The sequence below is a fragment of the Labeo rohita genome, chromosome 23, assembly GCF_022985175.1.
Source record: "Labeo rohita strain BAU-BD-2019 chromosome 23, IGBB_LRoh.1.0, whole genome shotgun sequence".
In the NCBI taxonomy this organism is placed as follows: domain Eukaryota; kingdom Metazoa; phylum Chordata; class Actinopteri; order Cypriniformes; family Cyprinidae; genus Labeo; species Labeo rohita.
The window spans coordinates 16019110-16044203 of NC_066891.1; the positions used below are offsets into that span (position 1 = coordinate 16019110).

The following is a 25094-nucleotide window of genomic DNA, read 5'->3' on the forward strand; positions in this document are numbered from 1 at the left end:
AAGCATACTACAAATACATTTACATGTTATGTACTTTAAAAAAATACCCTGCAACTGTACTTTTAGTATGCTGAACTGGTATATTTAAAGTCTGCTAAATTGGAACAACAAATTTTGTACTTAATGTGCTTTAATTGTGCATAAATAGTGCTGAAGTCCCACTAAAGATATACTTAAGTATATTTGATTGTGCTGAAGTGGAGCTATTGCAAGTATACTTTAGGTACACTTTAAATATTTAGCATTTTAGGACCGATATTATTCAAATAATCCTCATCAATAGTGACATTAAAACATATTTAGGCTTGAACATTGTGCACAAGTAGTACTCCAAATAAAGTTTAATTACAATATTATATCAGTAAGTCTTGAGCGATATGTCTGTAAAAATGTTAATAGACTTGAATAGACTTCAACATTTGAAGTGGATCAAAAAAAAGTTCATCAAATTTGTTCTAAGACAAGAACGGGTATTGTTTTGGTTTTAGGACAAATTTGATGAAAGGTTGTGATCCACTTCAAATGTTGACTACTGTATACTTAGTATAAAATAAATGGATTTTAAATCTATTACGTTTTTACTTGGGAAACCAATCGAATCATATAAAAGTATACAACATGCTGGGAAATAGTTGAAGAAGACTGAACAACAGAGAAAGAAAAAAGAGGATGGGCCAAAGTAGAGAATGTAAATGTTAAACTATGAATATGCTTTCCTTCATCCCAACCCTCCGCCTCCCCCGTCTCTGGCACTCCCTCAAGGCCATGTTATTGTTCCTGCCTATCAGTGTCATTTCTATAGCGAGTGCTGAAAGAGAGTGGATAAATTGAGGCAGGTGAGAGTGGACACGAGACACTGAGAAGGAGCGCGGCAGGCACCGGCAGCCCACCTGCGTTCAGCTCCACTTTTAACAGACTCCTAAGAGGAGGACATTACATTATCAAGAGGATTGCTGACAGCTCCAGAGCTGATAATGCATTTGTGTCCTTAGGGAGGCAAAGTGATGAGAAGATAAAAGAGGAATCACTGGAACAGGGATAACACTAGAGCTCAAGTTATCAGAACAGGTAAGAACATGTGCGATACTTGTCTGCCACATGTGGAGGTACTTTGGCTGATATACAGAAGGGCAGCCGTTTGGAAATAGAACTGAAGTGAAGAAAAACTGGATGGGTTACTCAGTGCCCAAAGGGATGTTAACGTTAACTGCCTATTGTGTCATTCTAATCTTGTTTGAGAAGACTGGAGAATAATATAAAGTAAAATTTACAATATTGGAGAATGAAGTGAAGTTGCTGCAAGTCAAAGTGGAGGATACAAAATGTTCTCCGAGATCTGATAAAACTTTAAGAGTTTACAATGCATAAACTACACAAAGGTAATAAAATAATAATAAAAAATAGACTTACATAAATGTACAATATCACAAGTGAATTTCAGCATCTCAATATTATAATGTTTATAATTACAGAAAATGGATATTAATTTTAATTTTTGTTAAAAACATAGTGTAATTTTTATTAAATTATGTTCATCAACAACTACATATCTGATATAGACTAATAATGATGCATTAAAAAATCTCTAATATTGACTGATAATTAATATGGTTGCAATATTGCACATACTTAGTTTAAGGTTTGTAGCTGTTTAAAGTTTTTGAGACCAAGTACAACAATAGATGCATTTAAAATGTGAAATTCTCAGGGTATTTTCATTATTGATGTCAAAATAGCCTGATGAAGCCATTTATATGCAAATGAAACTAGAGAGACCATATTCTTGGGGTCAACAGGGCTTCACCTAGACTGCTTTTGACCTTACCCAGCTAAAAGCACATAATCTGTGCATTAGCTTGCTAACTGCAGTTTTGTCCTTGGGCTTCAACCTGGACATTATATCAAATTAGTGGAGCTACTTGCAATCCCCTCTTTATCTTCCCTAATGGCTCTTGTTATCAAACAAAGGGTCTGTAGACTTGAGAGTGTCATCTGAATATGGGGAAGGAGACTCAGGTCAAGAACATTGTCAACCCATAGTGTGTTTTGCCTGGGGAACAACAGAGGCGGTTAAGTTAATGAATAACCATGAACTCGTGCACTAATAGTGGTCAAACTGTTTTGCGTTGAGGTGTAGATCAAGATAGAAGATAGGACTCCAACTGCAGGTGTTCTTGAGGCCATGCCTCTGAGTCTAGGGGTTTTACGCAGTGCTGAGAGACTGGCTGCCTGGGCACCGGCCTGTTCTCCAGGAATGCCAAAGCCAGACCAATATAATGGAGAACAAACAGGAGCATTGTGCAGTGCAGGGATGGAGAAAGAAACACACACACTCACACACATATACATAGGTCTGCCCTGCAGGGCTTGTGAACAGGCCATCTGCTCTCAACCAAACCCCCACCTGAACCAGTGCAGGCACAAAACCACTTAAAAGAGAGGCTGGATTAGATGCACATATTATTTAGCTCAGGATGGGCTCTGTAAAATACTTCAGTGTATTATACAACGTAGTGAGCTGTAGAGTCACCTTGTTGATAAAATTCTTCTCGGCTCTAAATGCCAGGACTAGTGAAGCGATGACTTTTAAGGAGTCTGAAAGAGTTTCTGAAGGACAGTGGTGCTGACGTTGGCAGAAAAAGGACAACAATGCAGTCTGTGTCTTACTAACATTGTAAGCATGGTGTTTGATGTGGTCTTGACCTTTACTAAACTTCTGTACATCCTTAAAATAGATTATAATTAGAACCAAAAAGAGAACCTTAGAACCTTGTATACTTTGTATTCTCTAGTTCTGAAAACCAAGAACATTTGGACACTATAAATGAGAGAAAATGACCCTGTTGAAAAAAAAAACAGCATATGCTGGTTAGGTATGTTTTGAAGCATGGCTGCTGGTTTGAGCTGGTTTAAGCTGGTCCTTAGCTGGTCATAAGCTGGTTTAAGATGGTTCTTAGCAGGTCATGTGCTGGTCGTAAGCAACTAGCTCCTGCTCAGGACCAGCTTAAACCAGCTCATGGCCATTTTAAATTAGCACATGACCAGCTAAGGACCAGCTTAAACCAGCTCAAGCCAGCAGTCATGCTTCAAAACATACCTAACCAGCATATGCTGGATTTTTCAACAGAGTATTCTTGATAAGACAGTTCTTTGCTGAACCTGTAATGATAGACTGAATATATGTTTAGGTCATATATGGTAATATAGCGAGTAGCTCATACCTGACGTCATGCGCAGAGTGTACGGCGGTTCAGAGGAGAATCGCAGCATAGAGTGAGTGTACGTTGAACCATTGCGCAGTTGTTAATAAACAGACTGAAGTGGAAAACACCTGTATCGCCTCATCTACATGCCATCCTAACATTGCAGAACCTGCTGTTTTAAAGCCAAAAATCAATATGTTGATCTGAGGAACCAACCCAAGAACGCTACACTAAAAAACAAACAAAAAATTGTTGATACAACTTAAAATAATTTGTTGCCCTGCTGCCTTAAAAATTTTAGTCAACTCAAATAAGTTTAGTCATCTTGAAATGTTAAGTTGTACTAAGTGACAACTTAGATATTTGAGTTGAATTACCAAAGTTACCCAAATTTTAAGTTGAATCAACTTAAATATCTAAGTTGCCGCTTAGTACAGCTTAACATTTCAAGTTGACTAAACTTTTTTTTGAGTTGACTGAACTTAAAATTGCAAATTATTTTAAGTTGAATCAACAAATTGTTTTTTATAGTTTATACGCCAAAAAAGGTTCCAAGGTTTCAGTAAAGCCATTTTGGCTCCATTTTGGCTCCCAGAAACCAATATTTTGATCTGAAAAACTATAAAGAACTGTAATCTCCAAAGAATTTTGAACCCATTTTGAACCGAATTAAAAGGCTACAAAGAACCATTGAAGAACCTTTATCTTTAATGGGTATGGTCTAAAGCAAGATAATGCAGAAGGTCAAATGGTGCAAAACAAAACAGTGCAATACTATTTATAACAGTGAATGCAAAGTAACAACTTCTTAGAACTGATGACCTACTTTGTAGACCTGATGGACAACTCAAAGCCACAGTTAATCTGGTTAAAGGGCATCAAATGATGACTATGATCCACCTTCTTGCTCAGGCTTGCTCTGTGTACCATTTCTGTTTGCACTGTCATGTCCATTCAAATGTGTATTCCAAATGCTGTCCATGTGCAAACAATCATACGTCACCTGCAGTAAATGTTTATCTTATAAGCTGTGCCCTTGTTTTGCTTTCAAGCCTTTGAACCTAGAGGTGATTCTAAGATGTCTGTCTTGCTTGTTCCAGTGAATCCACACGAGGAAGAGAGAGGAAGACCATATTCCTTTGAGATGGAGCCGAGCCCTGTGGTGTGGCACACACAGGTGGTCCCGCTAGAAATAGACCTGGAGAGGGCTAACTCTCAACCTGAGTGCTCCATCTGCTTCACCACCTACGACAACGTCTTCAAAACGCCGAAACAGTTGGACTGCACTCACACCTTCTGCCTCGAGTGCCTTTCCCGCATTATGGCCACCTCCATGGACCCCCAAAACTCTAAAATCTCCTGCCCCTTCTGTCGGCATCCCACTACCGTTCCAAAAAAGGGGCCTCCAGCTTTGACCACCAGCCAGGAGGTGCTGTGCCGCTTGCCCGTCCACCAGCAGCATGAGGAGCCCGTGTGGCTGGATGGGGACAGGCTGTGCTACAAGCAGCCAATAGACATTCCAGGCGTGCCAGCGTTCTGCATCTGTGTCGATATTGGGGCCAGTGGACGAAATGCCGTATCTGCTACCCAAACTCAACCACGACTTGGGCTTCTGGATCGGCTGATGGACTGTAAGCGTTTGCTGCTTTTTATATTCCTCTCGGTGCTCCTGATGGGAATCATTATGTGGCCCTTGCAGTGCATTGTTACGACGGGCTCCATGCGTTGTGCATCCCAGAACTTGCAGATGCCTACTACCACACCTTCTACTACCACAGTCAATCTATAAGTGAGATAGACATGTCTAGTTTACATCCATACCTCCTTGCTAAGCCTGCTGGGTGCTAAAGGAGTAAATTCAAGCAGCAGGACTGTGGTAAAGACTGAAGAACTGTATCAGTATCATCTCACCTTATGTGAAAACTGATCAAAACAACATTTGTACATAACAAAAGCAAAAGTGATACAGTCACATTAGTGCAATTTTGGGGATATTTTGAAGGCCAAAAAGCTCTATTGTCAATAGTGAATTTGCATTACCAACATGAAGTTTTTTGGAGAACTCCAGATTGTGCATATTTATATTGAAATGACTGCAACATAATCCAAAGAAAACATGTGAAAATGTTTTTTACTTGTACTTTTATACATGTTTTATTTGATTGTATTCCATTCCATAAAAGTGTATTTTGTTTACAAAAATAAAAACCGTTGCTGTAAACCGCACAAGGAAGTTCAAGGAATATTGTCACAGAAGGTTTTTCAGTTTTAATAGCTATAATATTCATATCACTGATTACTCAGGTCAACAGACAAAGGAAAGGAAAAGCAAACAGATTCACGTGGATTTAATTTATCACTTCCTGCTCTGGGACGGTTAAACGAACACACCTCAAAGAATAACCGTCTGAAACCTAAGCCCTGCGGCGACGTGTCTTTTGAACACACTCACACCCACGTAAACCGATCCACTGTGTCTGTTTTGTATTGATGTATTCAGGTGTTTTTATGAGAAACTACTGTCAAGTTCGTTATTAAACCATAAACAGAGAAGGACATTATAAAGAAGGAAGGAAATGAAATATTGGTCAGCAACCGTGAAATGAGTCAAAGACAATTAGTTGAGAGTTCCCAGTGTATGTTTATTATGCAGTAACTAGTCTTGTATTGTCATTTGAGATGCAAGTCTTGACATCAGCTGTATGTTTCAGGGCAGAAGGCATTTTAGGCTGAACCAGTGCAAGAGGGAACACAGTCTTTATCACACGAGGACAATCAGCACGACACGACTCAAACCTACTGATCACCAGCTGAGATTAAAAAAAATCCACCAACATAGTATTCAAGTAAATTTAAAGAGAAGACTTTAAAATTGTGATAATGCAAGCAGATAGCTTCATAACTGTTGATGTTTTATATAATAGTAGTAATAATAATAAATGTTAACATCATTCTAAAATAATATGCTAAACGGCTGTGAATCCATCACTGTATCAACAAACAAATGAAATGTACAATTTACAACAAATCAAAAACTGACCAAAAAATAAATGAATGATCTATAACGCAAAACACCACACTGATGGCAAATCAACAAAAAATATTCAATTATATATACCTCTGAACAAAAGGACATTCTGACAGCCATAAACACTACCTTGCAGCAGTTCAAATTGAATTTCAAGTCTTGGTATGCCATTACATTTTTGACCCTTTATGCATTTTCACAGAGGTAAAAATAAAACTAATTTAAACAGCAGACAGACAGCTTCCCAGCTTTCAGATGCCAGTAGTACATTGCTGTGTACATAAATCACAAATTCATTCAATCAGTCAGTCATTCTAAAAATGATTATCATATGCAGTGACATTGCTTTAACTTCCTGGACGGTCTAAAAGTCTGGTTCTCTAGTATGAAACCCAAACATTTCATCCATTCAAGTGCAAAAAAAGCAGACTCAGGCCTTCCTCTGAACATTTACGGTAGCCCTTCAGATTATGACATCACAGATCCCCTCATGTAGCCAAAACTAGCACAACTTTCACAGTCGGATGCTGATTAATCACATGCATTATGCCCTGCTTTATCTAAGCCGAGATGTACACTACTATTTAAAAGTTTTGGGTCAGTAAGTTTTTTTTATGTTTTTTCACCAAGGCTAAATATATGACCAAATATAGGCAGTATATATGACCTGATGTATTTGACTAAAAATATAGTCAAAACTAAAATATTGTGAAATGTTATTAGAATTTAATTCTTGATGAGGAAAGTTTGAGAACAAACATAATCCATGGTAACCACAAAAAAACATTTTGCTACACTATGCATAGTTTAACCATGGTATTTGTAGTAAAATTGTTCTTATACAAGTGGTAATAAATACGCCAAAAAACATGGTTACTACATTTTACTACAGTAAAACCATCGTAAGGGTTTTATTGTATTTCTGGAAAGAGCACTGTACATTTATCCTGCTAATACTGAATAAACGTCAAAAAAAAATCATGTTGTGAGCATGTTGCTAACATACTTTAGCATGATTACCATGTTTTAACATGATTAACATGTTGTTAGCATGTTGCTAACATGTCTAGCTTGTTTTTAACATGTTGCTAACATGAATTAAAAAAATCCAGATAAACAATTAACAATTAAAACCTGCTGATTTAGTAAAAAAAAAAAAAAGCTAAAACCATCAGGTTCAGTGAAAAAATGGCTAAAAACCAGTTAAAAACCAGCTGATTTAGCAAAAAACAGTAAACAACCAGCTAAAATCAGTTGTTTTTAGTTTTAAAAACAGCTGGTTTAAGCGTGGTTGGTCTTTTAACATGTCTCCCAGTTTGACCATCTAAGACCAGCCTGACCAGCTAAAAAGTGGCCAAAACTGCTTTAAAATCAGCCTGGGAGACCAGCCAAATCAGCCAGCTTAGAATGGTTTTAGCTGTTTTTCAGTAGGGAGTTGTTAAGCTTTGCTATAGCAATAGACCACTTAAGTACACCATAACTCCCATTGTTCAAAAGTTTTCACCCCCTCAATGGAAGTCTGTAAGATTTTTGGTGGTATTAATAGTCTGGTTTACGAAAACTGTAAGTTGGATCAGTTAGATAAGATTTAGCACACCAAGTCAGATGAGTCTAAAGGTCTGACCCGAGTTTGGTGGTTGTAGCTGGAAAGCTCTAGAAGGAGATAAGTGTTCAAATTTGGCTCAGAAGAATACGCTTAAATAGCAGATCAGTATGTTGGCTTTCTCACAGCTGTTTTCTATTTTAATATACTTTATTTATTCCTGTGATGGCAAAGCAGACATTATTCCAGTTTTCAGTATCACACAGTCCTTCAGAAATCATTCCAGCCTGCTCATTATATTTATTTTTATAATCATCAAAAGTTAAAAAACTCTGCTGCTTAATTTTTTTTGTGAAAAGCATGAATACAATGCTAAACAACAGCATTTGTTTTTAATACAAACAAATGTCTATATTGTCACTTTTGATAAATTAATGCATCCTTGCCAAATAACAGACTTAATTTCTTAAAAAAGAAAAAAAAATCTTACTGACCCCAAACTCTCGCTGACCTGGTAGTGAATATATAACTTATGACATCACTGCCGACCTCACCTAATAATAGCTACGTGTGGATTACGGCCATGTTTTAAATTACTTTTTTCGCCCTACACAAATCTATTTCTTTAATCTTAGCTGCAGGCCATCTGGCCTGCCTCCTTTTTAGCTAAAGTCTCCACCGAAATGCCGTTTACGTCAACGGCTCAGCCGACATCCTGACGTACCCCCTCCTTTGTAGATGTTTAGTAACACCACGTTTTTCATTTAACATTTTTCACTCGAAGGCCTCCTCAGTGCAATCACAACCCGCTACTGACGTAAAGAGCTTTATCAGGCTATTTATAACACCGCAATGCACACATACCCTGTTTATATGTGATAAAAGAGCTTAACGTGTCTCTGAGGAGGAAAATGTGGAATAATATAGTCAAAAATGCAAGAAATGCATTATATCAAAAAACGCCAGGCCTAGACTTTAGAATCACATTCACAAATATCACAAGAAAAGAGAAAATTGCTCTAAAGGAATCATAGTTGCAAACAAAACGACTATTAACAAACAAACAAAGCCCTAACTATTAAAGGCTCACCTGATGTTTTCAGAACAATAAAGCCTACACATAGAGGGAGGAGCCTGCTGATGAGGAGGCAGCCTGATTGGTTGATAAGCCTTTGATTGACAGTAGCACTTGACTCCCTCCAACTGTTCATTAGCCTGGAGGTAATACTCAATAAAAAAGCAGAAGCTTTTATGAATATGACATACAGGCTGCTAATTGGCACATACTGTATAGATTCTACCACACTGTACCAAATCAGCCCATTTGAAACACCTACTTACATAAGGTATCCAAATCACTGGTCAAACTTTGACCAATCACCTCTCTGAAAAAAAAGGGGGGTTCGTTCTTGAGGCCGGACGGTGTACTTCTCTTCTTCTTATATCACCTTGCCACGGGCATCACTCAGCAGAGCGCAAATAACCGCTGCTTGTGAGATACGTATCAAAGGTCTTTGGTTACAGTAGACGACATCCAGTAGACAAAGCAAGGTCTGGAAACAGCCGTAGACAGCATGGAAAGAGCGTAGCTTCATCCAAAGTTACGTCACTGAGTGTAAATATTCATATTTCATATATATTTCACACATATACAAACCATCATGTAGCTTAGTGCAGTGTAGAGAGGCTTGTCAGACTAGAAGTGGGGAGAGAAAGCACCAAGTCACGCGTCCTTTGCGGGAACAATTTCGGCTGCTGTTTAGGCACTTGGTTTTGGAGTGTGAGTTTCTCAGACGTAGTCGGTCAGGAAATGAAGAGAGGAGCTGTTGGAGATTTCGGTGGAATCTCTAGCCGAGCAGCTGGGCGGTTTCGCCTCAGCGTAGGCGCTGTCGGTGCCCCCTTCCCCCCCCAGTGCTGTAATCCAGTGTCGCTCCATGATCAGGTGCTTCTTCACAGCACCTCTGCTGGAACTGCAAAGAAAGAGAGAAGAACATTTAGGGATGCATTTTTTGCTACTTTCACACATGGTTCTTGGTTCTTTTGCAAATGATCATATCTAATGCATTAGTTCAGGCAGTGGAGTCATTATCTAGTGTGTCTACTGTACACCGGTTGCTATAGTAATGATGTAGGCGTCAGCAAGATGCGAAATGACTGTCTTTTACAAAGGCTGAGTGCCAACCTGTCAGAATAGTAAGAGGAGGAAAGATGGACATTTTATGGACATATCCCTTTGAGTCTTTTCCTCCCTGTATCTAGAGTAAATTGTGCCGGATTCTCCAAGACAGAAGTGCATATTTGAACTGTGGCCTGACAAATAACACTACTACAGAAAAAAAAAGTTTTAGTTTAAATTTAAACCACTTACTTTATGGATATGATTTGAGAAGGTTTTTGCTATTCAGTCGACAAATAACTAAATTTCAGTCAGATATGCCTACATTTGGATTTTTGCTGTCAGTGTGAACAAAACTGTAGATAAATTTAATACAATGCATAAATATAAAAAAGTAATGGCTGCATTTATTTTATTACAATTACAGCAAAAAAATAAGTAATAATGTGAAAAATTATCCCTAGTCAAAAAAACCTACACTGCTGTTCAAAAGTTTGGGATCAGTAAGATTTTTAATGTTTTTTTTTTAAAAAGTGTCATCAAGGCTGCATTTATTTGATTAAAAATACAGAAAAAATGTAATATTGTGAAATATTATTACGACTACTTTATATACATTACAATCAAATGTATTCCTGTGATCAAAGCTGAATTTTTAGCATTATTACTCCAGTATTCAGTGTCACATGATCCTTCAGAAATCATTGTAATATTCTTGCTTTTTTTTTTTTTTTTGAAACCTGTGATACTTGTTCAAGTATGAATAAAAAGTAATAAAAAAACAGCATTTATTTAAAATAGAAATCGTTTCTAACAATATACATTACAGTTCAAACGTTTGGGGTCAGTAAATTTTTATTCTTTTTTGTGAAAGAAATTAATACTTTTATTCAGCAAGGATGTATTACATTTATAAAAAGTGATAGTAAAGACTTATATTGTTAGAAAAAAATATATATTTTAAATAAATGCTATGCTTTTTATTCATCAAGGAATTCCCCAAAAAATTATCACAGGTTCCAAAACAAAATATTTGGTAAAATATTTAAGATAAAAAAATTTATATGAACACAACTGTTGCCAACATTGATAATTCTAATAATAAATGAGCATATTAAAATGATTTCTGAAGGGTCATGTGACACTTAATAATGGAGTAATGGATGAAAACTCAGCTTTGCACCAAAGGAATGAATTATATTTTAAAGTATATTAAAACTATTATTTTATATTGTAATAACATTTCGCAATATTACTGTTTTCTGTATTTAATAAATAAATGCAGTCTTGATGAGTATAAGAAACTTCTTCAAAAAAACAAGTCTTACTGATCCCAAACTTTTTATTTAAAATGCATTTATTTCATACTTAGTATGCTTCAAACCCATTAACATATGTTTGGACATATCACCTAAGACTTACTGATATAAAATTAGAATTAAACTTTATTTGGAGTATTCATTTATTGCTTAACACATTTCTTAATATTATGCATAAAATGTGTTTTAATATCACTATTAATAAGGATTATATGATTTCTGTCTTTAAATGCAAGATATTTAAATTATACCTGAAGTATACTTGCAGTTCCACTTTAGCACAATCAGATATGCTTAAGTATATTTTCAGTTGGATTTCAGCAATACTTCCACATTAAGCACAAAATTAGTTGTTCCAATTTAGCAAACTTTCTGTATACCAGTTTATCATACCAAAAGTACAATTTCAAAGTATTTATATTAAGAACATAAATATGTAAACATATTTGTAGTATACTTAGCACAAAATAAATGTATTTCAATATATTTTAGTATATCTTTTAGCTAGGCATTACAATTTAAAATAACAGATTTTTATTTAAAAATATACTTTAAAATGTCATATATTCCTGTAATGGCAATGCTGAATTTTTAGCAGCCATTAATCCAGTCTTCAGTGTCACATGATCCTTCAAAAATAATTCTTATATGCATATTTAGTACTCAAAAAACTATTATGATTAGGTTTTGTCTGATGAATAGAAAGCTGAAAAGAACAGAAAGTCTATGATTTTAACAAACAAACGGAAAAACTGGAAACTGTTATTTTACTATATTATTATATAGATTGTACTTTGTGTATTTATTCATTTATAAAGTACTTCAGAAAGCATACGGACCTCATCAGTAGCTGCGTGTATTCTTTGAAGTACGGTTTTATTTTCAAGGCCATTTGGCAAACAGTGCTGTTCTGTAAGATTATACTTTTTCTGATGGTGGGCTGCAACAAAGACACAACTCTCAGCCCCATCTGTTCCTCACTGTCTTTCTCCTACTCATTCTGCTTCTGTCTCTGTACTCCAACAGCCTTGATACAGGTGTGTGTGTATGTGCACAAAAGCATGTGTAACACTGTGAGAGCGAGGGTGGAAAAACATACTCCCAGAGTCCCTGAGACAGCAGCCCACATGGCTTATCTCCTGGTGTTGCTGCTGGTGGAGCCCTTTGGATTTTTGATGTTCAAATTCTCATAAACACCAGAGTCATCGTTCATTCTGTGGAAGAGTTGAAAAGAAGGATGTTAGTAAAATAAAGAGGAATGAAAATACATCTATATGATTATAGGAGTCAAATGGATGTTGCAGAATCGAAAGTGACACAGTTATGAACACATTTTATGACCTGGTATACGGTATTAAGTTGCATAATGTATTTATCGTTCTAGAACAACTGACTCACAGCAACGTCAGAACCCGTTTGACGGAAAATGATTCACTTACAACAAATAGCTTTAGAATTGAGGAAGTGTAGGAGATAGTACAGATTACTTAAAGAAACTCATTACCTGTGTTCCAGTAATAACACTGTGTGGGCCATTTTTCAAAGTGTGTGTTTGCGTGCACAACAGGAAATCAGCACTTACACAGATGAAGAGCGAGACGAGCTCATGTTTGGCTTGGCTCTGGCATTTGACATCTGTGGGTACTTGATGTTCGAGTACTCTCTCTCCTTTGTTTTATTCCTCTGTAAAGGTTAAAAACAAGGAATATCAAACTGACAAATTTAATTTGATACAAACTAGGACTGTCAAATATTTAAGTTACTTTTTTAATCCAGAAGGTGCAATGAAGTGTGTAAGTACCTGCTCCTCTTCCAGTCTCTTCTGTGCGGTGTCAATGTATTGCTGAACAGCCATGTAGATGAACTTATACTGGGCCTCTGTCTGAACCATACCAGATCTTTGCTGGCGCACTCTCTGAATGGTCTTTGGGATGTCGATGTCACAATCCAATCCTAAGAGAGTCAGTTTAGTTGTGTAATTTTTTTTTTTATCATCAACAAGGCATAAAATTCATAATTTTGTATAAAACAGTTACCTTGTCTGTTTATGATGTCGATAAGGATGTCAATCACAATAATTGTGCCTGTTCTTCCAATCCCTGCACTAGAATGACAGTGACAAATGGAAGTTTAGATTACAAAGCACACGATGAGGGAAAATGTCATATTTTTAAACTGTGTTGACATCTGATATAATCAACTCAGTTCAGCAATTCTTTATCATTATGTCACTCTCAAAAGTACAGTCATGGCCAAAAATATCAGCACCCTTGCAATTACTTCTCTTAGAAAACTGTTCCAGTTGCAAATGTTTTGGTATTTACATGCTTATTGTTTTGTTTGCACTGCAACAACGCAAAAAAAAACAGAGAAGAAAAGACAAACTTGATAAAATTTCACACAGAACTCAAAAACGGACTGAACAAAATTATTGGCACCTTGTCAAAATTGTAAGAAATAACTGCTTTTCAAGCATGTGATGCTCCTGTAATTTTTATTTAGACAAACCTGTGAATAACAGGTGTGTAACGGGGTGGGCAATATATTAATCACAGTTGCAACCAGTTAAAATGGAGAAAAGTTGACTCAACCTTTGTGTTGTGTGCCACACTGAGTATGGAGAAAAGAAAGAAGTGTAAAGAGTTGTCTGTGGATTTGAGAGAATAAATTGTGGAAAAACATGGACAATCTCAATACTACAAGTCCATCTCTAGAGATCTTAATGTTCCTGTGTCCACTGTGCGCAATATCATCAAGAGGTTTACAGCCCATGGCACTGTAGCTAACCTCCCTGGATGAGGACGGAAGAGCAAAATTAATGAAAAATTACAACGAAGGATTGTTCGAATGGTGGATAAAGAACTCGGATTAACTTCCAAACAAATTCAAGCTGATCCACGGACACAGGGTACAACAGTGTCAGCTCACACTATCTGTCGCCATCTGACTGAAAAGCTATGGTAGGAGACCCAGGAGGACACCACTGCTGACAGGCATAAAAAAGGAAGTCTGAAGTTTGCCAAAACTTATCTGACAAAACCACAATCCTTCTGGGAATATCAAAAGTAGAGCTTTTTGGTAAAGGACACCATGGCACTGTTTACATGAAAAGAAATAAGGCCTTCAAAGAAAAAAACACAGTCCCTACAGTCAAACATGGTGGAGGTTCAAAGATGTTTTGGGGTCGCTTTTTTGCTTCTGGCACTGGATGCCTTGACTGTGTGAATGGTATCATGAAATCTTCCAGCAGGACAATGACCCGAAACACACTTCAAAAAGCACTCAGAAATGGTTACAAACAAAGTGCAGGAGAGTTCTGAAATTGCCAGAAATGAGTCCAGATCTAAATCCCATAGAACACCTGTGGAGAGATCTCAAAAAGTTGGGAGAAGGCATCCTTCAAATCTGAATGATCTGGAGTAGCTTGCAAATGAAGAGTGGTCCAAAATTCCAGTAGAGAGGTGTAAGAAACTCATTCATGGTTACAGGAAGCGACTGATTTCAGTTATTCTTTCCAAAGGGGGTACAACCAAATATTAAGTTAGGGGTGCCAATAATTTTGGCCAGTGCATTTTTTGGGTTCTGTGTGGAATTGTATAAGATTTGACTTTTCTTCACTGTTTTTTTGTGTTGTTCAAATGCAAACAAAAAAATAAACGTGAGTAACAAAACATTTGCAACCGCAACAATTTTCTGAGAGAAGGGTTGCATTTTCTGACAGAATTGCAAGGGTGCCGATATTTTTGGCCATGACTGTACATTAGTCAGAGAGATATACCTGCAGTGAACCACTATCGGTCCACTCTCTGGAATGGCACTCTGGGTTCTGTTGACTTGCTCCAGGAAGCTCAAGACTCCTCCAGGCTCATTGGGAACACCGTGATCAGGCCAGCTTAGGTACTGATAGTGCCAGATACACCTGGGAGGCTCTCTCTTTATTACAGATAAAAAAACAATGTATCAGATTATCAAGTAAAATTAAGAAATACTGTATCTAAACTGGATTTGTACAAAAATGTAACATAGCACACACTAAAGTAATGGAGAAGGTTCTCTCTAAGCTGCTAGTGTAAACAAAAAGGTCATGTCTGCCCTCCAGTACTATCATCTCAACTGTCATCAGAATGCTCTTACCCTGTCTAGACGTGTGACTTCAAGCTCTCGCCGTATGTAGTCCTGAGCTGTGTGTTCCTCAATGTTCTTCACACACACCTTCCCAAACTCCTTTGTTGAATTCAAGTCTGGCCAGTACCGCACACACTTATTCTATAGATAGAATGTAAGTTTATAGTTGCAAAAAATAATTTGTGTTGTACGTTTAGTTTAAAAGCGATGTTTTGAATTAAAATACTTCATAGATATTTTTATAGATATTCTCAAATTAAGCATTAGAATGTTTTCAAATGCATTTTTTAAATTAATAAAAATAAACTAAAATGTTAAATTAACTAGTGAAATGTTAAATGAGATGTTAAATAAAGACCTAAAATAACTACAGAAGGCTGTTTCCACCACTAAATAAAAAATAAAAAAGGTAATTGCGAGTTTTTATCTCATAATTTTGACTTTATTGCTTGCAATTGTGAGTTTTCTATCTCACAATTCTGACTTTCTTTCTTAGAATTGTGTAATACAAACTTGCAATTTTGACTTTTCTCTCAGAATTGTGAGATATAAACTCACAACTGACCCTTTGCAAAAACAGAGCAGGTTACTTCTGGTATGAAACAAGGTCTCAGCTTTAAAATGTTGTTATTTATTTTAAGAAATTCAAATACCATATATTTTATTTATATTTTACCATATACACATATTTTATTTCAGCCGTGGCAATTCTGAGAAAGTCACAATTGTGAGATATAAACTTGCAATTCTGCAGAAAAAAGTCACAATTGCAAGATATAAACCCGCATTTCTGTGAGAAAAAGTCACAAATGCAAGACATAAACTCGCAATTCTGAGAAAGTCACAATTGCGAGATATAAACTTGTAATTCTGAAAAAAAAAATCACAGTTGATACATAAACTCACAATTCTGAGATACAACTGAACAAAACAAAAAAAATGACAATTGTGAGATATACACTTGCAATTCTGCGGAAAAAAAAATCACAATTGTGAGATATAAACCTGCAATTCTGAGAAAAAAATTACAATTGCAAGATAAAAACCTGCAATTCTGAAAAAGAAACAAAAAAAAAAATCACAATTGCAAAATATCAACCCACAATTCCGAGGAAAAAAGTCACAATTGCAAGATATAAACCCGCATTTCTGTGAGAAAACGTCACAAATGCAAGACATAAACTCGCAATTCTGAGAAAGTCAGAATTGCGAGATATAAACTTGTAATTCTGAAAAAAAAAAAAATCACAGTTGATACATAAACTCACAATTCTGAGATACAACTGAACAAAACAAAAAAAAGTGACAATTGTGAGATATACACTTGCAATTCTGCGGAAAAAAAATCACAATTGTGAGATATAAACCTGCAATTCTGAGAAAAAAATTACAATTGAAAGATAAAAACCTGCAATTCTGAGAAAAAAAAGTCACAATTGCAAGATATAAACCTGCAGTTCTAAGAAAAAGAAAAACACAGTTGCAAGATATAAACTCGCAACTCTGAGAGGAAAAGTCACAACAGCACGATATAATCTTGAAAAAAAAAAGACACCATTACGAGATACAAACGGCGGAATTCTGAGAACAACTGCAAGATATAAAATTACAAGTCAGAATTGCAAAACGTAACCTTGCAATTGTGAAAAAAAAAGTCTGAATTGTGAGATAAAAAGTCACAATTACCTTTTTTTTTTTATTCTGTGGTGGAAATGGGCTTCCATACATAACCTACAAATCTACATTAAAAATAAAAACATTCAGGGCTGGACCTCACCCGTCCTCTCTCCATCTCCTTGGTTGTCATGACAATAACATGAGTGTTTTCCTGGTACACCATTTTCCAGAAGTCTAGGACGGTGTTCTGAAGGCAACCCTGAGTGGCGATGAACACTTTACCTTCATCCATATGACGACCTTCTTCATTCATGCTCTAAATGAAAAAACAATCAATAACAACACTCAGGATTATCAAGAACATACAGTGTATACAATTATTGATCACAGTTCCAGTAACCCAGCAAAAGCTTGACATTTAGATTGACATGTAAGCACTATGAGTGAAGCCGGTGGGATTACTCGGATATAGTTAGCGTTGATGTAATCAGAACCCGGCACATCAGGATCCGCCTCCTTGATCTGCACTCGAGTGGTGTCAACTACAACAGAGAAAATGATGATCAAAGCAGGAAGATCAACTGTTGCTCTATCATTAAATTATAAAACACATCTGTCCATTATGAAACCTAACGCACATAGAGAGTTACTCACATGGTAGAATGTTCTTATATCTGTTCTTGTTTTTATTTTCTGGTCTCTGCCCCTCTTTTCTGGGGTAAAGGAGTTTACATTCTTGCTGCTGTAAAACCTACAGAACCACAAGGGACATGATAAGGACGAAAACACGGCTCCGTGTACCAAGTAATGAACGCTTGAAAAGTATTCATTCTAACTTTGCTGTGTAATGAGATGTAATGTTAAGTCAGCACCCCCTGCAGGAATGTCCCATTTATCTGGACAGTTACCACCCAACAGGAACTGCAGTTTAAGAGGTCAGCGAGCAGAGAGTCTTTTTATAAACAACTCTCATATCAAACACTCCTCTGAGGTTTAATGAGTGTACTACAGCGGAAAGTACGCTGTCTGTTCTTTCAAACAAAACCTGGACTGAATCATCACGTCCCATGATGAACAGAAAATATGAGTAGAAGAAAGAATACGGACAGAAATACCTCAAATTCTTCCCAGAAGCCTTGCTTGGGTTTCTCTGAGTTGTCAGCTACTTTGTTTAATTCTCGTACCCTGTTTTCAATGTTTGCTGCATTTATCCTTGTGGCATTGAATGGCTTGTACATAGAAAAAGACGGGATAAAAGAGTAGCATTTAATTAAAGGGATTACAGCACAAACACATTTAAAACAAACTATTTATACAGAAATGTTATTTGTTAGGTTTCAAAAAACAATGCAATATGCATTTACACTAATGTTCAAAAGTTGTTGTTTTTTATGTTTTCAAAGAAGTCTTTTATGCTCACCAAGGCTGGATTTATTTGATATTATATTGTGAAATATTACAACTTAAAATAACATTTTTCTATTTTAATATATTTTCAATGTCATTTATTCCTGCGAATTTTTTTAGCAGCCATTACTTCAGTCCTCAATATCACATAACCCTTCAGAAATCATTCTAATATGCTGATAATGCTGCTCAAGAAATATTTATCAGTGTTGGAAACAGTTGTGCTGCTTAATATTTTATGTGAAAATATTAGAAATATAAAAAATTCAAAAATAAAAACATAAATAAATAAATACATTAAAAAAGAAATATATCAATTTTGATCAATTTAATCAATCCTTGCTGTCAAAAATGGTAGTGTATATTGTTTTACGTATTCGTTTTTTGCATTCATAATGAAAAATAAAAATTCCTTTGAGGCTTGATTTACTCACCTGTTTAAGGTGTACAACAATTCCACTTTTCTCAACCATGGGGTTTTTCTTATAATGTTCTACTAAATCTGCCAAAGTGTCAAACCTCTCCCCTCCTCCTACATCATATTTTCCATCCTGGTAAAACAGATCAGATAAGAAATGTTCCTTTAAAAAAGCTGAGCTTTCTTTTCTTGAGAACATGCTGAAGTTTTATTTCATATTTACCTGATAACGGATCATGACATGGGTAACTTTAGTCCTGCGGTCTACGTTTTCATGCTTTTCTTCATTAGTGAGGACGGAAAGCACAAAGTCTCCCGGTTTACTTTGGCTTTCTCTCACCAGGAAGCTGCCGGATTTACCCTTCTCCGTAAGGAGCTTTTCAGCATCTCTCCCTGAGAGATGCCCATGATACCACCTGAGAACAAGTAAAGCACAATGAGGCACAGAAATACAAAGCTGAAATATTTCTTCCTGTAAAGGCAAATCTGAATTTTCAGCAGCCATTAAGCCAGTGACACATGATCCTTCAAAAATCGTGAATAAGTTTCTTTTGGAATAAATGATCTGTGTTTTGAAATCTACATTTAACAATTAAGGACATCACAATACTCAATATAATATCGAACCGTTCGGTACGACATCCACGGTTCAATACGCGCTTGTGAATTGCGATTTTGGGTTTTGCATTTAAATAACTTCTTTGTTTTATTTATCTCGGAGTTCTGTGTGTGCCTGCGATTTCACGTGCTGAGATGAGGAAACGCTTCCCTGCTTATATCTGAAAAAGCAACACACGCAGAGCATCTTCCATTATAATGACATGCAATGATAAGCCTTTCTAAACCTGTTGTCCAACAAAAGTTATAAAAACAAAAGTTATAAAAAACATTATAACTTGTTTTTAATTCACTTCCTTCCTGTGATCTGATGTGGATTCCTATCATGAATGAGGCAGACAATAAATTCTATACTCATATTCAATGTATGCCGATTAGCACTGGCTTATGAAAATACCCGAGATGGCTTGAGAAAAAAAAGATAAACCAAATATTATTGCTGACGAGTGTTTGTTGTCCTTACGTTTCGTCATTCAAAACATTTAACGTTATATCTTGTTTTTAATCAGTTACAGCAATAGCGATGTTTTTATCCATATTAGAGAAGCTGGAACGGGACGTAATCAGTGCTACTTCTTTGACGCATATGTGTTTTTTTTGCACGAGGGCGCCCTTTTGTCGTCCAATATGAATGAAAACCATCCTATTTTGCGTAAAAATCGAAAAAATAATACCTCTCTCAAAAGAAAAATTAAGCAGATATATACTAAACCACGCTTTTTCTAGTGTACAGAGGTTTACGCGAGTATTCTGTTAATTTGTTCCAAGAAAAAAAACCACACTGAAGTGGCAAGATAACAGAACCGAACCGAAAACCGTGGTTAAAAACCAAGGTACGTATTGAACCGTGGACTAACTGTATTGTTGCATCCCTATTAACAATCATAATCTGCAATGTTTCATAGGCAAACCTTCTCCAGTCATAAGTTTTTGAACAGCCTGCATTTATTTGATCCAAAGTACAGCAAAAACAGTAAAATTCTGAAATATTTTACTATTTAAAATAACTGTTTTCTATTTGAATATATTTTAAAATATAACTTATTCCTGTGATTTCAAAGCTGAATTTTTAGCATCATTACTCCAGTCACATGATCCTTCAGAAATTAGCCTAACGTTCTGATTTGCTGTTGAAAAAAACATTTATTATTATCATTATTATGTTGGAAACAGCTGAGAAGAATTTTTTCAGTTTTCTTTGATGAATAAAAAGTTCATAAGACCTGCATTTATCTGAAATAGAAATATTTTGTAATATTATAAATGTCTTTATCATCACTTTTGATTACTTTAAAGCATCCTAAATAAAAGTATTCATTTTTATCTTCGACCCCTCCCCAAAAAAAAGAACTGACTCCAAGCTTTTGAATGGTATAGTGTATAATGTTACAAAAGCTTTTATTTTTATTTCAGATAAATGCAGATCTTTGGATCTTTCTATTCATCAAAGAATCCTGAAAAAATTTACTCAGCTGTTTTAAATATTTATAATAATAATAATAAATGTTTCTTGAACAGCAAATTAACATAATTAGAATGATTTCTGAAATATCATGTGACACTGAAGACTGGAGTAATGATGCTGAAAAAAAATTATATTGTAAAAATATATTCAAATACAAAACAGGTATTTTAAATAATAAAAATATTTCACAATATTACTGCTTTAGCTATACTTTGGATCACATAAGTGCAGGCTCGGTGAGCATTCTTTAAAAAACATTAAAAATCTTACTGTTCAAAAACTTTTGACTGGCAGTGATTAATAATAGCTGCCCCCCCCCCCACACAAAAACGCCTACTTTTATCGTCACCCGCAAAAACGTGCACATTTTTACTTGAAATGCACATTTCCAACTTTCACTATAGAAACTATAGTGTAAACTATAGTTTGTGGTCGGAAAATGAGCAGGGGTGTTCGTCTTGCAAATGTAAAGATGGTGTGAGCTGTCATGATATGAGGATATGTGTGGGAGGCACTCGCTCACAAACTGGAAAAACCACAAAAACGAACCACATCTTTGAATGTAAATTTGTGTTTTGTGTAATGTTTTACGTATATACATATTTCACTTTGAATTCGCAATCTAGAGGATGTTGCGCTATACAGACGCCATATAAACACCAAACCCAAAGATGTTTAGGTGAAGGAAGTTACACTAGACTCTAAACTGAGACTGGACCTCTAACATGTAAACATCAAACACAAACAAAATCAAGGAAGGACCTGTTCCACAGTGCTAAAACAAACTGTTAGTCATGAAATCAAGATAAACAAAGTCTAGTTCTGACAAACAAACCACAGCCTGGCGTGCCGTCAATCTGCTGCTCTTCCTTTTTCAATGATCAGCCCTATCTAGGGTTTGAACACTAGGGGGCGGGATTTCTTCTGTCTACACTAATGCCACTGTTGAGCTCTAAGATCTGGAGCTGCCGTACTGTACCTCTCAGACGTGGGGTCTTTGCAGTTGAGGGGGTATTTCAGCTCGATAACGTCTCCATTGCGTTCCCGCAGGAGGTCGTGCTGCTCGGTGTAGTACTGGACCAATTCAGCCAGCGTGGCGAATTTCTCCCCTCCGTACAGGTCATAATAGTCCCCCGAGTTCTGGATTTTAATATGGGTGACCTCATCGTTCCTCCTGCCCAGAACAAACAGATGGGACACAACAGGGAAAAAGCAGGGAGGGAGGAGATGAGGGATGACAGACAGGACGGAAAAGATGGAAAAGACAGATAGCAGTTAGGAGGCTGGCATTAACACACTTTAAACACAGGGTGAATGCTGATGTAAATATTTTACAACAGTATTTAGCAGACATAAATGAGGTTTTATCAAAATAGCAAAAGTGACTAATAATCTTAGAAGCGTTATTTAAAATATGCAGCTATTATTGCAAATTAGTGGTTTATTACTATTTTAATTTGTAATGATTAAAAAAAACATTTTAATGGACTTAATGGCATTTTTTCTGGTATATGTTTTGTTTGTATTTATCAGACAGAACAAAGACAGAAAATAAAGAAAACAATGCTTAATTTCTATCTGAGAAAAATGCTAAGACACCGAAATTGAAGGCGTTCTTATCTGACCTTGAAAAAAAAAGTTCAAAAGCGAGGGGACAAAGTGTTTTGAAGCAAGCAAAATCATAAACAGAATACACTTGATGGAAAATTACTTTCAGTTGACTTCAGGTACATTGTCATCAAAACTGTCAAAAACTGCACTGCAGCTTTAAATGGCAGCGTATGGAAAAAGCAGAAAGGAACACCTGCATAGATATAATCAGCTGTGCTCAGGCACAAAACCACAACTTAACGCTTCGTGAGCAGATCATACCTACAGCAATCCAGCTCAAACACACACATAGGTAAAACTAGAGAAAAACAAAATCAAGCGAAAAACAGCAGCCGATCTAATATGAGAGCATGATTCCTCTCCCATTTAATTTCTCGGGCTTTCTCTAGGCATTCATCGCTCTATCCATCACTGGCCTGGCTCATGAAATTGCACTCTCCACTGTGTAATTGCATTATGGAGGTAACAGAGGAGGCAGAGCAGCACGGTCTCAGCAGTGTGGGGCTAATGGCTGCTGACTGCAGCAGATGAGCGGCTCTGTGCTGTGGGTCCGGTTGGGCTACTAATGCAATCACACACACACACACATAGAAGAACATCTAAATGAAGTCATACTGTACACTTCTATTGTGTTTTTTTGAAAATAAATCTGCAAATTACATTATTTTATAATAAAAAAACAAATACAAATTTATATTTTTTCAATTGTATATCATTTATATATAAAAAAAAAAAAACAGGAAAATATTATTATTATTTATAAAAATAATTTTATGAATATTTTTTTACAATTCAGAGGTCTCTGGATATCCCTAAGAGATGGAATTTAAAAATGGAAATGGAATTTACTCTACAATGTCACTGAATTTGCCAAATTTTGGAGAACTTTCAAGCAAAAGTTGCTCAGTTCACATAGATCCAAACACAAAATGGACTAGTGTCTGAAATTTAAGCCACAAAAAGACTACTGACCATTACTTAATGTAATGAAGGTACTACTACTACTAATAACATTATTAAAACATATTTTTTAAGGAATATTCACCAGAGAAATTGTTTACTGGAATTTATTTACTTGACAAATGTAAATACACAATACAGTATTTCTGAAAAAATATATAAATAAAATGATAATAATTTTAAAAAATAAAATCCATTAATTAGAAATGCTTTTAAAAAATAATATATATATGTCTATTTCTGAATAATATTTAATTTTGTTTTTGGCCCACATTCATATTTATGTAGGCGTCACTGTATCTCAAACACTCCAAAAAATGTCTAAAAAAAGTCAGTTGCCTGACCTTTATATATATATATATATATACATACATATTTAAATTTAACGTAACCATTAAAATGGAATTCAGGAAATTAATGGAAAACAGAATTTGAGGGGAAAAAACTGAATTTGAGAAAAAAAATCATGGGGCCTTAAAAATGCAGTTTTTGTTAAACTTTTAATAAACTGCTGTTAAATTGTGTATGTTTTATGATTTCAGTTAATGACACATGCATTTTGATTAATATTTTTCATTTAAAATATGACACAAACAATGCATATTATTTAATATATACCACAATATGTAAAACAAACAAATAAATAAATAAAAATGTCAGGCAACTGACTTTTTTTGGACATTTTTTGGAGTGTTTGAGATACAGTGAAAAAAATATTATTCAAAAATAGACATTTGTAAATAAATTAATAAATAAATAAATAGGCTAAGCAATTGATGTTTCTGGACATTTTTTGAGTGTTTGACATACAGTGACTCCTATAAATATGAATGTGGGCCAAAAACAACATTAAATATTATGCAAATATTATGCAAAAATTATTTTTATTATTATTAATATTAATTCGGAATTTGATTAAGATTTTATTTAACCATTTTAATTTAACCATTTACTTATCCATTTTAATCACAGTAAAAAAAAAATATATATATATATATATATATATATATATATATATTTGTATACATATATATAATAATACATAATAAATACAACAGAATTTGGTAAAAAATAAAAAGTATTTCATAGAGCCCTACATTTGTGGAGACAACTGCACTCCACTTGCCCTAAAACATGCGCAAACAAAAAAAACTTATCTTATTCTCATATGCATGTACTGAATTTGATAAATATCACATATGCAAAACAGGAAACACACTTTCTTTCTCTGTTCACTTCTTATTAGCCTACCTCGATTAGACTATTGCAACTCTTTGTGGCATCGGTTGCTGAGTTAGTCAGTCAGAGCTCAGGGTTTTTGAGTGGTTCTCAGCGCAGCCGATTTGCACTTCTTCAGCGAAATAAAAGTTTGTATACATTTTATTTAATTTATAAAATCTTTACTGTGCTGTAAATTCTAAGTTTAATCTTAAAATACGTTCTATTATGTCAGTACTGTTTGTTTATGGGCAGTTTCTGGAGTCAGTCACGGCATCTTTCAGCTACGAGTGAAATGTGAGGCCGTGGTCTGAAGTTTGCAGTTATCTGTAAAAAAGCAATTACATAGAACAGTTGAATACGTTAAACGAGTTTAAATGTATGTGATTTTGTAAACTATGTTGTATTCACCCAAACAAATTCAATTTGTCTTCTATTTTATCCAT

The 25094-nt window shown here is 35.4% G+C and overlaps 2 protein-coding genes across 3 annotated transcripts in view; one reads left to right on the top strand and one right to left on the bottom strand.

Moving 5' to 3' along the window:
• The first annotated feature begins 791 nt into the window (after window positions 1-791).
• Window positions 792-5451, top strand: LOC127154522 (RING finger protein 223). Its single transcript, XM_051096109.1, has 2 exons — window positions 792-1068; window positions 4304-5451. The coding sequence occupies exon 2, from the start codon at window positions 4348-4350 to the stop codon at window positions 4990-4992; it is 645 nt and encodes a 214-aa protein (XP_050952066.1). The 5' UTR covers window positions 792-1068; window positions 4304-4347; the 3' UTR covers window positions 4993-5451.
• A 373-nt stretch (window positions 5452-5824) lies between these two features.
• Window positions 5825-25094, bottom strand: part of ptpn11b (protein tyrosine phosphatase non-receptor type 11b) — a 40056-nt gene continuing 20786 nt past the window's right edge. For both annotated transcript variants that reach the window (XM_051096107.1, XM_051096108.1), the window contains exons 3-16: window positions 21839-22033; window positions 19000-19192; window positions 18793-18909; window positions 18067-18180; window positions 17606-17702; window positions 17414-17493; window positions 17112-17267; window positions 15344-15475; window positions 14988-15142; window positions 13246-13313; window positions 13011-13162; window positions 12792-12892; window positions 12309-12423; window positions 5825-9744 (exon numbers count right to left, since the gene is read on the bottom strand). In XM_051096107.1, the coding sequence (XP_050952064.1) occupies window positions 12342-12423; window positions 12792-12892; window positions 13011-13162; window positions 13246-13313; window positions 14988-15142; window positions 15344-15475; window positions 17112-17267; window positions 17414-17493; window positions 17606-17702; window positions 18067-18180; window positions 18793-18909; window positions 19000-19192; window positions 21839-22033 (1642 nt within the window). In that variant the 3' untranslated portion in view covers window positions 5825-9744; window positions 12309-12341. The remainder of the gene's footprint in view (window positions 9745-12308; window positions 12424-12791; window positions 12893-13010; window positions 13163-13245; window positions 13314-14987; window positions 15143-15343; window positions 15476-17111; window positions 17268-17413; window positions 17494-17605; window positions 17703-18066; window positions 18181-18792; window positions 18910-18999; window positions 19193-21838; window positions 22034-25094) is intronic.

Coding starts and splice junctions, on each gene's coding strand:
- LOC127154522 (XM_051096109.1), top strand. CDS start 4,348: ATGGAGCCGAGCCCTGTGGTGTGGCACACACAGGTGGTCCCGCTAGAA.